This window comes from Aythya ferina (assembly GCF_964211825.1).
Source record: "Aythya ferina genome assembly, chromosome: 1".
NCBI classification, from domain to species: Eukaryota; Metazoa; Chordata; class Aves; order Anseriformes; family Anatidae; genus Aythya; species Aythya ferina.
In genome coordinates, this window is record NC_140296.1 from 83,931,494 (window position 1) to 83,945,467 (window position 13,974).

General features: G+C 35.6%; 1 protein-coding gene across 2 annotated transcripts in view; it reads left to right on the plus strand.

Moving 5' to 3' along the window:
- POLA1 (DNA polymerase alpha 1, catalytic subunit) overlaps positions 1–13,974 on the plus strand; it is a 199,875-nt gene that overhangs the window by 155,596 nt on the left and 30,305 nt on the right. For both annotated transcript variants that reach the window (XM_084492938.1, XM_084492935.1), the window contains exon 36: positions 464–560. In XM_084492938.1, coding sequence (XP_084349064.1) covers positions 464–560 — 97 coding nt within the window. The remainder of the gene's footprint in view (positions 1–463; positions 561–13,974) is intronic.

Consider the following 13,974-nt stretch of genomic DNA (forward strand, 5'->3'; position numbering starts at 1 on the left):
CAATTTATGTAACCACAGCTGTGTGTGTGTCTGGGGAGGGAATATAGTCAAACACCTGTATTCATCAAAAATACATGTTAATTCTTTTTCTTTTTTTGAGATCATTGCATTGTGCAATATACTAAAGTACCAAAGTTATTTGTTTGTCCCATCGTTCTTATAACTCTTAATTTGGTCCCAAGACATCATAAATAGAATAGATAAATGTGATTTATGTGTCTATAACAATGGATAAGTTTAGTATGATTTATATAAATGATTTAAATTGTGAGGAAAAAGTGTGCAGAGACATAATAAAGAGATTTGGCATAATAGTAATAATAGTACAAAATATTACGTGAACAGAACGTATAATCTGTTAGAAAAGTACAGAAAGAATCAGCTTTTGAGAGCAGGCATAGAAATAAGTGCAAGCGACACACTTTTCAGTTGGGTTTTTAATTACTACCTTTTTATATTACAGTATTCTGATAAGGCCCTGTACACTCAGCTGTGCTTTTACCGGTACATCTTTGATGTGGACTATGCAATGGATAAAGTGATTACTGAGGAGGATAAAGGTAAGTTTAGATTTTTAATTAATTAACTATAGCTTAATAGCAACTTGCATTCTAGAAACGCGAACTATGCAGTTGTACTCTTCAAACGTGAATTACTATCCTGTAATGTAGAAGAGAAAACAGAAGAAAGTAGGATGGTGGGAATTGAGGAATGTGTTGTGTTGGAATAACAGATTTAAGATTACGTATCCTTTGTTCTTTTGAAGCAATTGTGCTTTGGAAAAAGTGCTTTTCCTACATATTATGCCATTAGAGAAATCTCTTTGCACGAAGTTGGAAGGACATGTCAACTTCAGTAAATAGATTAATTAAAGCATATTCATGCAGTGTCCAAAAGAAGCCAATTAACACATATTTGACTTAATGTTTGAGAGACCCTTTTTACTGGGGAGAATATGATGTCACAAGAAAGCAGCAAAGTCAATTGTCTACAAAGCTCTGCTAAAACCACAAATTAATCTAGTGTTAGGAAGACTTATTTTCTTCTTGTCATCTTCCAATTACCATAATATTTGGAATATTTACCATCTCCAAGCTATAATGTATTTATGGTTTTTGTGCAGCTAAATGATTCTCAAGCTGACAGGAATATTTCTGATTGTGGGCTAATACATGGTTGGTGGGGCGTTCTGAATAAAACTGAATTTGGAGCCCACCTTTGTGTGTTGTTCACAGAGAGCACTTCCACTGTGCTCTTGGTGGTGCCAGTGAACAAAATGCGCTACCTCTGTAGACTGCTGATCTGATGGCTGTTCTGCTGTAGAAGTCTTTCCCCAGCCCTGACCTGTGTCACCAGCTAAGTTGCTGGGTGATGGAAAGAGATAAGAATCAGTCTTCCTAAATGTTGTTATTTTGATGAGCTTTATATGAAAACCAACATAGCTGTAAACTCTTAGCTAAGAAAATGCTCAAATAAGCAAGCAGTCTGTTTTTGGCCTGTTATGTTTAAGTTTCTTCTTTTAGAGTTCCTCATTTCCTTTCTTAATCCCTCTCAAGACAGTGACCTCAATCTGATGCTCGCACTTCAGAATGGTTTTGTACATGCAAGGAAGGTCACCCTGTATGGTCATCTCAGTCTAATATAACTTTGTAGATGTACTGAAGGAATGTCAAATAGTGGTATCTAATACTAGCTGAAGCTGGATGTCTTTGTGTGTAGATCTTCTGTCTAATATAAGGATATAAAAATAGAAGTGGTTTCAAGGGTGATCATATTCAATCCCCTGCTACCATCACATCTCACAGATGTTACAAGTTTTTGGCACTTTATTTTGAAACCTGTGGGTGGTTCTTCACCTTTCACTATTGTTTACTATGTGTTTCAGAGCCTCATCTGATGATGACTGAAAACTCACTATAATTTTCCCATTTAACTTGTTTGGCTAGTTTATGTTCATTTACTAAATGTTTATTTCCCCTCCTTGATGTTCTCCACTGTGTTTTTAGAAACAGTGGTGACATCTCTGTTTTGTTTTATATTAAGACATTTACAGCTTTCTTTAGTAGGAATTGGTCTCTGTTGTATGATCCTTCCTACTAATACCTCTAGACTTTTCTAGGTTGAATTCATTTTTGAATGTGAGGAACTAGAAAGAGTGTGCTATTCTGGATGGCATCTATCCACTGTCTCATGCACTGCACCTGTACATTTTCTCGAAGTAACTCTTGTGTTGCTCTCTTGAGTCGCATATAGCTCATAGTTCATAGCTGCATTATATCATTAACTTGTAGTTATGTGATGAAAGAAATCTTGTATCTCAGGCTTAGGGCTTTTTTATTATTATTTTGTTTTTACTTTCATTGTCTTGGTTTCATTCATTTTGGACCGCTTAATCTCATTTATAATTTTAGACTTCGATGTTAATGAATTATTTCTGAAAAATAGTATGATGGCTTCTGCATTCACATGATTTCCCACCTTCTGCCTTAATCAGAAAATGTTCCCTGGACCCTCACCCCTAGTTGGAGAAAGTTACATAAACTTAATTTCCGGAGCAGTTCTCAAGGAATTGTTAGAACTCTGCCAGGACCCTCTCTTCTCTTGGGCGGTTCAACTTCAGCACAGTGTATTGATTTGTCACAATTAATGTAAAGCTTTGTAGTATTGAAATAATTTTCATATCCCAATTTAGTCCTGAACTGGAAATTTAGTGAACTCTCTTAAAAACATAAAGCTTTTTTTTTTTTTCTCTTGAAAGAAAAAAAATGTTTCTGTGCCATTGTTCACAAGCTGTTCTGTCCTTGACCTGTGAGTAGCAGCACTGTGCTTTCCAATTATAGCAGTAAAAAATTAATTTAGGTTTTGTATATCTTTGCTATGTTCAGTTTCTTCTTTATTACTTAGGTGAAAAAGCCATTTATTTACTCTTGGTTTGGTTTGGGGAGGGTCCTTGCATTTTGCTTTTTTTATTATTTATTTAGAGAAATTGTTGTAGAAAGCCTAAATGTCATGGGCTTTTTGCAATGCTGCATTTTATCACCATTTCTTCTGCGTTTTTAAAGACTGGTTCTTCATGCTTATAGCTTTGTTTATTCTTGATAGCAGTTCTAGGTTGTTACTCATCTTGGAGTGGTCTTCTATAAAGAGTTTTCAGTGGCTGGAGATTCATGTTATAAATGTGTTTTCCGCTGTAGCTGGAAGGAATTTGTGCTTTCTCTCCATTCAGAACCTTGAGATTCCACTGCTAGTTCGCCTGCATTTTCTGTATTTGCCCCTTCAAAACAGAGAACCTTAATTGCAGAACAGGCTTCTGTTTGTTCTGCTATTTATGTTGGAGGTCTGTGCTATTTATTGAGATGGAATCTAAAAGAATAATTGTGAAGTCAGTGGGAGTTCAAAAGTCATCCATCCTGCTCCCTTTTCTTGCAAGAGGATCAATAGGATTGTCTGTATAGCCAGCATTTTAAAGAGAGGATAAATTAAAAAAATAAATAGAAATAAAATAAAATAAAATTTTGGTGATGCAGGTTCTACAGCCTGTCAGATTTTTTCAACCAGTTTCTTCTTCTCTACTTACCGTAGAGACTTTTTCTGTACATCTGTGGTGAATGTTGTTTTCTAAAGTTTATTTTGTGCATGATGGGTAATGTTCTATTCTTTTTCTTTAAGAGAATTCTGCATGTTTAAAGCCCATATGTTATCTTCTGTGTCATTTTCAACGACAAACCTGAACTTTTTGGAGAGGTTTTAGGGAAGAGTTTTCTAATTCTCTGCATGTTTTGTTGTGTTGTTTTATTTTTGTGTGTATTTTTATTATTATTTGTTGTTGTTGTTAAAGAACCATCAATAATTAGACCTTCAGTAGGTCAGATTCATTCCACCAGAGTGGAACGCAGCAGAAAGATTAATTAACGTGTTTTACAGGCGGCTCTTCTGTTTATTCATACCAGTATGGTGTTCACAATGTTTGCAACAACATTGTTCACTCGTTTCATTTCTGTTCTATTGTAACTATTATATGCTGTCATGAATCGTTGTTTCTAACCATTTTTGCACCCTGTGTTTATTTGTGGACATGTATTGATGTATGTACCATGATTCTGCTCAGGGATATTGTTTAATGGGTAATACTGGTGGAGGGGGCACAGCTGGACCAGATGATCTTGGAGGTCTTTTCCAATCTTAACGATTCTCTGATTTGTACAAAGGAACAGTACTTCTTGCTTTTCTTTGTTAGTGTGTTGGAGGAAGGTTTCAAATCAGATCCACTTCCTCAAAATTACCTTAAGCCCTAATCTGATCTTCTGGCATACTTACAGCTCCTGCCAGTTTTACATTGTCTACAAAATCTAAATTATAGACGAATCAGGGAATACACTATATTTCTTACTTCAGGTCTCAAAAAAAGTACATAGACCAGCGCCCTGATAAATACCTGTGCAGAGAATGAGTCTCATTCAAGACCTCCCATCATTTTGCCCTGAGCAGTTGATAGTCATGCTTTTCTAAACAAAGTTCATGTTTTCCTAATATGTTCTTGAAAATCTAAGAACAGCAGAAGTATATGGAATCAGACAAAAGTCCATATAGCCTTGTTTGATCCCTGTCTCTGACAAGTGCCAAAGGAAGAATACAAGAGCAGTGCAACTATACATGTTGCTGTTTCCCAAAGACTCTCCCAGCCTCTAAGTATTTAATCTTAAAGACTTTGTCCACTGGATATGTTATCTAGTAACTTCCGGAGACTTTTTTTTAATGGAACTCATCCAGTCTTCCCTTGAGTTCATCCATTCGCTAGGTATCAAGAAGGCCTACAGGTCCAGCAGCTGTTGCATGAAGTTTTTGTGTTGGGTTTAAACAGTTGCTGTTGCCCTTTGTAGTTTTTTGGTTCTTGTGCTGGAAGACAGGACAACCACAGATGCCTACATTATTTCATGCTGGTACTAAACTTGTAAACTTCTCTCACATCCCACCAGCAAATCTTTGTCATGTCTTTTCCACATTGAAGACTCCTGATCTATTTAATATTTCCACATTTGGAAACAATTTAACTGCTTTGTTCACTTGCCTTAGAACTTTCTTCTCCTTGTGATGGGAGCCAAGAAAGGTACAGAGCTTTCAAGACGCAGGTGTACCATGGATTTATACTGTGGTGTAGACGATACTACCTGCTTTGTTCTCTGTTTTCTCCACGTAATTGCTAATACTTTTTTGTGTTTTTGTACTGTTCGACTTCTAGGTGATGGTTTTCACGGAACTATCTGTTGGAATCTGCTTGTGATCGTGTCGGAGTTCATTTTTTGCATAATTAAGGTTTAGAAAAGAACTTAGGCCTATTGCTTTATGTTTATCTAAGCTAAATTAATTTCCCATTTCATTAGCTGATTGCCAAGATCTTCCTGGTGTTCTTTACTTCTGACTCTAGCATAGCATAGTGTTACAAGCAAGTTGATACCTTTATTGGAAACCTCCCTTTCCCAGCTCACTTATGAATATAGCCGAGGTGGCTGTGGAGCTCCATCAATGACAGTTTTCCATCGTAAGAACTTACAACTTCAGCTGTGTTTCTTATCTTTGGTATTTATCTATACTTTCTTAAGCCATGCCTGTTTTTCTTTTTAAAAGGTTTAGGTAGGAGACATTTACAAAGATCCCCAAATGGACAGTATCAGTTGGATCATCCCTGTTCACATGCTTGTTGAACGCTTCACGAGATTATTAATAGGTTTGTGAGATGGGTCTTGCCTTGTAACACAACCTATGTTGATTCTTCTCCCGCATATTATATTTATCCAGGTGTCCATTAATGCTCTTTTTATCATTTCAGCTCATTTACACTGTACAGGTTGGCGTTCATTTCATTTACATTTCCTGGATTTTCCTAAATATCATGGAAGACAATTTCAAAAGCCAAACTGAAGTTAGGATGTAACCTCTACTAGATATCCTCTAATCTGGTTTCTGTTACCCAAGGAAATTACAGTGGCTGACATGATTTATTTTTTTCCACATCCGTGTGGTTTATTATTCTATTTCTTGTCATCTTTGTGTTTACAACTAGATTTTGAGCTATCTTCTGCCTGTAAGAATTAAAAATAAGCTGATTGGTCTACATGATGTTTTACTATTTCAGTGACTAGTGATGTCAGCTGTCAGTTATACTATTCAGGAATATCTGGATTATATAATTACTGTTTTTTATTTGTAGCATTTATTATTATTATCTGTTATATTATTATTTATTATTATTTCTAGCATTTACCTCCAAGCAATTGGTTCTCTTCATCTGAAAGTTTAAGGTCTCTCATGATGATATAGTTTAGTATGTTAACATTGTGCGAGGGTCCTAGTTTCCATGCTAAATAAGTGAAACTCTGAAATTCCTTTGCTGTCTGTCTAAATTAGGAACTGTACACGGTTAGTATCAGGTCAAAAACAATTTAATTTTCAGTATCTCTGTGCCAAAAGCACTAATTTACAGCTGCCAGTAATAGTGTCAGGTCTATTTGCTCTGAATTATTTTTTTTTAATTAAAAAAGGACAGGAGAAACTGCTCCATTGTGACTCATAATGCACTCAAAATGTTTTCAGTGCTTCCTTATACTTAGAGGTTCACAAAGCTGGTTAGGATATTGCTGCTTAGGTGCACAGTCAGAACAGCAAAAAGCAGTAGGAGTAGCAAAGTATCCTCTGTTCATTTGGATGGAAAAAAGATAGGAAAACTATCAGTGATTTAAACATGTGATGTTTAAATACAGGAGTATACTCACTCTGTATGCTTTAACTTCAGAAATGGAAACCAATGTATTTTAATGGCTATGTCATCAGGAAATCAAAATAGAGTGTAGTAAGCTTTATATCATTATCCCATTCAAAAATTGGTATTGTTAAATATTCAAAGATATTACTGTTTTCATTTTGCTTCTACAGTAAAATGAAAACCTTTAAAAATGAAGAGAAACGGAGCCCACATAAAGTCAGTAAAACTACTGTGCTTCACACAGATGTCTCTAGTTCAGTTCCCCCTCCTAGCATAAATTAAGTCTTTATGGAAGCCTGGATAAGAATGCTGTAGTTTCCTTATTCACAATGACTACAACATTATTCCAAAAGCAGTGCATTAATATCATTGAGGTTGTTCAGATCGTGCTACAGTTTCTTAGAGAAATAGGATCCTGTTTGTAGGGTGTCTGTATCACACTATAAAGTGGGACTGAAAGCCACCACCTTTCCACCATCCCAGTTATGAGAGAGGTAGGGTCATGAGTGTTGTTTGCAGTGCATTTAAGTATTTCAGGGACAGAAATTGCAAAGATGCTGCAGTATATTCTTTTGCAGAATATGTTCAACTACTGAGCCCCTGATTGTTGGATTCCAAAAAAGCCTGGGCATATCAGCTTGATGCGTAAGTAGAAGAGAGGATGAGAGGATTGATTTGGAAAATGTTCTTGTTTGTCGGGAAGACCTATGTCTTCAAAGTATCTGCCAGTTTGTAGAAGTAGAATATAATCAAATATTCTACTTAGCATATATAAGATCATATACTTGTAAATGTACATACACATGGAAATCCAAATGTCTGTTCAGAGGATGTTTTCCCACTCCTATCACAGCCGTGTATGTGCCTCACTTCACCCTTGCATACAAACACCAGAAGTGTCTAGTTTACTTTATGGAGGAATAAGCTGCAAAGTACTGTCGGGAAAAATGAAACTTTTTCAGGTTGTATGTCCTAGATAAAAAAATAAAATTCATCTCTGGATATGTGTGTGAATCCTGTAATTTCAACATTGGGTTTTTTTCTCAGTATGTTCATAACTTGGTGCGCCAAGTAGAAGGTTGAAGTGAATTTTTAATGGAGGTATTCTTTGAAAGAAGACAGTTTATAATGGAGACATTGGCAGAACTGCTTGTCAGTGTGGTTTAGTGTGTGTACTCCTGTCAGGTGATGGGGAGATTGAGGGAGGGAGACAAACTGCAAGTAGGATAAGTGGATGGGCCTGAGCAGGTCGTTCCTGCTCTATGATGCAGTGTGGAAGCTCAGTGAGGTAGAAGAAGGAGATCATGTGTAAGAGAGCTGGTAGGCTTGTATTGTATGTGAAACTAGCATAACAAAATGGAGACTTTGGGTATCAGAACTATATGGCATTTATGGATAGGCAGGCAAAAAGACTATGGAAGAATACTTGTTGAAGTCAGTAAAAGTTGATTATGTACGCTTTCCAGGAGAAGATAAAGGAAAATCATATAAATAACCTATGTGCATGTACACTTTAGTGGGTTTATTTTTAAGATGGCACTAGCTAGAACTTGGCAAAACCCTTTTGACAGGAGTATGACTCAATAAACAAAGCCTTTCTGCTGGCATCTCATCTCTAGACGGTATCACTGAGACTTCACTTCGCTAGAGTTAGTGCTCTTTATATCCAAGCAAACAATTACTCCTCTGCACATTTCAAGTACTTTGTCTTCCAAACAAGTTGTTTTGAAGAGATTATAAAATACTAATATTCATTAATTTAATCTTTCAGTATATCCTTAGAAGCACTTGCTCATTTTTCCTTCATGTGTTCTGTAGAGGCAGATTTTCGAACTTTTAAAATTTTGAGTCACTTTCTTACGTGTTTTTAAATCTCACTAACTTTTCTCCAAACAAAAAATATCCATTGAAGTATTTTGACCCTTTTGAAGTAGTGTATGTAAATCTTAAGTTACCCTTCCATAATGATCGTATTTTTTATTACCAGTTTGACGTTGTCCTGTATCTGTTTTTCCTCCATTCTATTTCTGCTCATGGGGTCTTTTTGTTAAATCTACCAAATCTAAGCACACCTCGTTATACCCACTGTACGTCTCTGTAACCCTTTCTCTGAACACTAAGCTTAACAGCCTGTGACATCTCTCATGGAGTTAAGAATTCTTGTGAATTATTTTCTCTGTCTGTGAATGAAATAAATAGAAATAATAAGTAACAACAGCTGTGATATGTCCACAATGTGGGATGCCTGTGGCATGACAGGATTGCATTTGCTGTGGCTCATACCTCTAATAAAGTAGTTTTGATTAATGAAGTTGTTTTTCATGCACATTGTGTGTAATGTTGCAGGTGGGATGTGAAGTAGTTGGCTTAACTAACTGACTCCTCCTGAACTGGAATGGTTATTTGACTTCAAATAAACACCCTGCTGCTACTGAGGTCTTTTTTCTTTGTGTGGGAAAAATATCTTCTCGTTTGCTCTTCAGCATTTTTTTCCTACTTAAGCATATAAATATATGCCAACTTGTTATAGCCTGTGCAGTAGGCTATTCTATCTAATGTAGTCTGGCTGCTTTATCAGTTCTCTCAGGAGCGTCTGTAAAGAGAGAATATTCTTTAAAGCTCTTTTTTCTTCATTGCTTCTTTATCTGCAGCTCTGACATTTTTTCTTATAGAGACTTCGTTCTTTCTGATTTCATCTGTGTTAATAAGTTTGGGGTTTTGGTGTTGTTAAAGGCAAGTCAGAAGCAACAAGGCCTCTTTTAGTGACTACTGCTTCTCACAGCAGCAAGCTCTTTTTCTCTAGTGGAAAATGCAAGACTAGCATCTTCTTCCTTTTATAAGATCCTTAAATTTGATGGATCTGGCAGTGTACTCAAAAAAATAATAATCCTGTCTTTTAGATACTAGAATTCTGACATTGATGCTATTTTTTTAAAAAAATATTTCAGTAGGAATTGGAAATATAAATATAAACAATTTAACTCTGTATAATCCATTCGGTATGTATGTGCCTAGACATCAGAAGGGTAATATAAACGTAAGGTTTTAAAGAGATTTAAAAAAAGATACAATTATCTGTATGATTTTTAAGTCGCATAAGAAATGTATTTTAGAACTTGCCAGTGATGGCTCATAATCACTTTGATATTTTGAGGAAAATGGTAGCTTTAAACAGATGATACAGAATTTATTTTTAAAAATGTATTGTGCTTATACAGTTGATGGCTTTTATTTCCATAATGTTTTTTACTACATAATTATACATCTTAATTACGTAATTACCGTCATAATTATTATGTAATTACATGTAGTTCCACTAATTACAAAATCAGGAAGTGTAATTATCTACTAAAAACTTTCTGAAATCTTATTTGTTCACTAGAGATTATTTAAAAGACCAGTGACCTACTGAAGATGGTGAACAGTGTTACACATAATGCCAACTCTCCTTTTCCTGTTCTTCATAACCTGTATAGTGTCAGAGGGTTGTGGAAGGGCATTCATGTCTTTAATTATTATTTCCCTTAAAATTAGTTTGGAAACCTTGTCTGTAATGCTGACAGATTTGCCTCTTCAGTTTCGTCATTGATACATTTTGGTTTTGAATTTTAAAGGTTCTCTAGCTGGAGTTAGAAAGTTATGTGCTTTCAGTTAACACCTTCCAAACTTTATTCTTTGGAATTTGGTTGAGCAGATCTGGGGTGAGTATCTGCTGTTAGCTATGAAGATGATTGGAAAAACACTGGCTTATGGCCATGTATATGTAGAGTGAAACCGTGACTTCACTGAAGACAAGGGGAATGCAGCTGACTTCTCATGGACCAAAAATTTCATTTCTTGAGTAAAACTGCTTTTTAAAAATTTGTTTTTCCTATATTGATATATGTTCAAATTTGTGCTCATTTATTACTCGCTATCGCACGCACTTAATTTATAAACATGTCTAATAGTGCGTTTTGAAACCACAGCGGGTTACTGCATGGTAAGAGAAGAGAATTAATACTCAAGACATTTTATGGTGGCTTTGTTCTGATATTTTATTAAAATTAAACAGATGGAAACTCTGTTAGTATATATTAAATAAGTCGTAAGTCTACCGTTAGTAGACTGACTGAAAAGGGTACTGTAAAGTGTTATATTTGCTGATTTTTCATTCTGTAAGACTGTGCTGTGCCAGAATGACATTGGGAATACAAATCTTTCTCTTAAATTCATCATACCAGCAAATATGCATTTATTACATTACAATATCAAAATACAGAGAAACACCAAGAGGAAAATACATTGAGCAACAGGAAACAGAAAGCATGTGAAAGGGGTGATGCAAAATGTAACTGATCAGGATTTGTGATGCTAATAAAAAGTGAGAAAATTGTAATCAGAAGGGAAAGGGTCAAGTGAAGAAAATAATAATTTGCTGGAATCATGAAGTGAAATTTCTGTGGGACAGTTTAAGCCTTAATACTTGGTATCCATGTGTATCTTTGTATAATTCTTCTATGCTTATGAAAGGCAACCGTTTTACTGTATACTTGCCAGGAACTATTTTAAGCTCCCAAATTTGGCCTGGGTCCATAGGTGATGTGAATCTGTCGTCATCTTGATGTTAAATGGTAGTAGTTACTTCAGCTTGTATCTACTAAGCGTACGAGTCTCAAGACCAGTTTGAATTATAGTGACCTTTAGAAGAAACACACAGATGCATTGTTTGTGAACACAGACGGAAAAAAACAGGATCCTTACTTGATCTCCAAGATTTAAATTAATACCGCAAATAAAATTATTTTAATTATTATACTTAATGAAGCATAATAACTGCACAGGAGACATTTCTTTTGAGATATCTTTCTGTATCCGTAAAAAACAAAGCATTTATGTCAAAGATGTGAAAATGTAGTTATGCTCTTTTCTCTAAGAAATGGGTGGAGATAAAGTCTTTATTAAGGGCTGTGAGGCTATGTAAAGAACAGCAGTATGGAAAATATTTCTTTTATTCTGTAGAACACACAAAAATTGAGCGTGATATTTGTACAGAAATGCAGCATATTACAGAGAAGTGTCTCAGTGCAGCTTGAATTTGGTTTATTAAGTCAAAAAAAAAAATCTTCCATTCCTAAAGGAGTATGACATCATCTCCCCATCAGAAAAATGTGGTACTGTCAACCAGTAGAAATGTATCTGTTGTGGGGGGACCATGCTCAAAGCTGTGGGTATTACTGCTGTGAAGATAAAGAGTGCACAAGAAACTCTTCGGACGTGTTTCACAAGTGTGCAAGACCTCAGCTGTTACCTTTTTGACTCACAACCGCGCCTCCACTTCCACAATTTTCAAGTCCTCTCTTTTAGCAAAGAAACAATTTTTTTCCATGATAGAGACTAGTTTGATGAGATTGAAAGAGAGGGAACCTTTTTGTTAATTTATTTTGAAATTATTTCCAATATCAACTCATAGCAATCTGATTACCAAATGTCATGTTCCAGGCCAGTATAATTCCTCTGGCTTTTGAGAGCAGAGCAGAGTGCTGTGACAGATCAGAACTTGGCTCAGCCTCCAAGAAAAAATCCAAGAGAATTTCCTTCTGTCATGACCAGCTTCTGTGACGGGGCTTTGAAGGGGTTTCTGATTTGGGTTTGGGAGCTCTTTGTTTGTTTTTATCCAGCAGAAATTAGTTGGGAAGAAGTTGATTTGATCCTGCCAGGATTGCAACTGTCAAATCCATATCAAAATGTTTTCCTATGTTATATTATTTAACTCAGAATATAATAATGTAATTATTTTGACATGAAAACGTTGCGTGCTGTAGCATTTCCACTTATCTTTAAATAGACATTTTTCACTTTGTGAGAGATGCACGCAGTAAGACAAAACAAAAAATGAATAAAAAGGAGTGAGTGACAGCCTAAGCTGGATTATTTAGATAATAAAAACAAATAATATTTGACATTAATAGAATTTTATGGAGTTGGAATTAAAACATTTGCCTTACTTACGGTATTGTTTCATATTCCTAGCGTAACAACATACGTAGAGTAAATGACCAGCAGAACTTAACAGAAGCATGTTTATCAGGTGAATATCTCTGTTAGAAATTGTGTTACATATTTTGGGGGGAGGGCAGAGGAATACTAGAGAATCTTAAAAATATGTCTTAGTTTTGTACTGTTCATGAATCATATACATGTGTATTCATCTAAAAACTGATTTCTTTTGATGATGTATTTATTTACTTTGTGCTAGAGCAGAGCCTGTAGTTTAAAACATCCTTAATAAAAACTAGCTAGTGGTGAATGACCAAACCAAACATGGTTAATATACTTAATAAGAACACGGAGCTACAGTCTTCTTGATCCATGATGCTTGCCTACATCAGGACTGTGGTGTTGAAAAATTTTATTATTCCTTACTTTAAATTACATATAATACAGGAATCAATGAATGTGAAATTGGCTGTCATGCATGTGATTTTGTGATAACCTGACACAGTTCAATTATCTGAAATAGTACTTAAGAAGTCAAAAGTGCAGCTTCTTGTTTGGAAAAAAAGTATGCCCGTGGTTTTGCAAAAGCAACAGATGTTGGAACATACAAATATATGAATTTGGTGAAGCACAACCACTGCAACTCTTCTTATATAGCATTTAAAGAGAGGAAAATAAAAAGGTTCTTGTCTGAAAGTGTAGTTTCTGAAAATATGGATGCAAGTTTAAAACATTATTTCTATTTTTTTCTGCTTCTGTACTCTGAAGACTCATCTGCTGTTTCCCAGTTGAAGCCAAGCTTCAAGTACCACAGCAAAACAATATTTTCTTGGTGTTTCCAGAAGAGGGAAGCTGTGGTATTGATCAGAAATTGCAGTAAAGTGTCTGTGCCTTTTGGAACTTCTGTGTAAGATCTGAGGTCTCCAGTTCATTTTGGTTTTATTGTATTGCTTTAACAAATTTTAAACATTTTTACGAGTTTTTGGTGTGCACAGGTATTCTCTCAGCACTTCTCCGCTTCCAGGTATCACGGCTGCCATGGCAAAAAACTTTCTACCTCACTCATGGAGATCTGGGGTTTGCTTAGCTCTTCCAATGTGAAGTTATGTTTCAAAAAGCGAAGGTCTTTGAAAGTGAAAAGGAAGCAGCAGTTCAAGCTGTGGTAGCCACTGTAAGATGTTTCTCTTGAAGCCTAGTGGGGTAAGTACCTCACACGTGTAGTGTAGGAGAGCAGT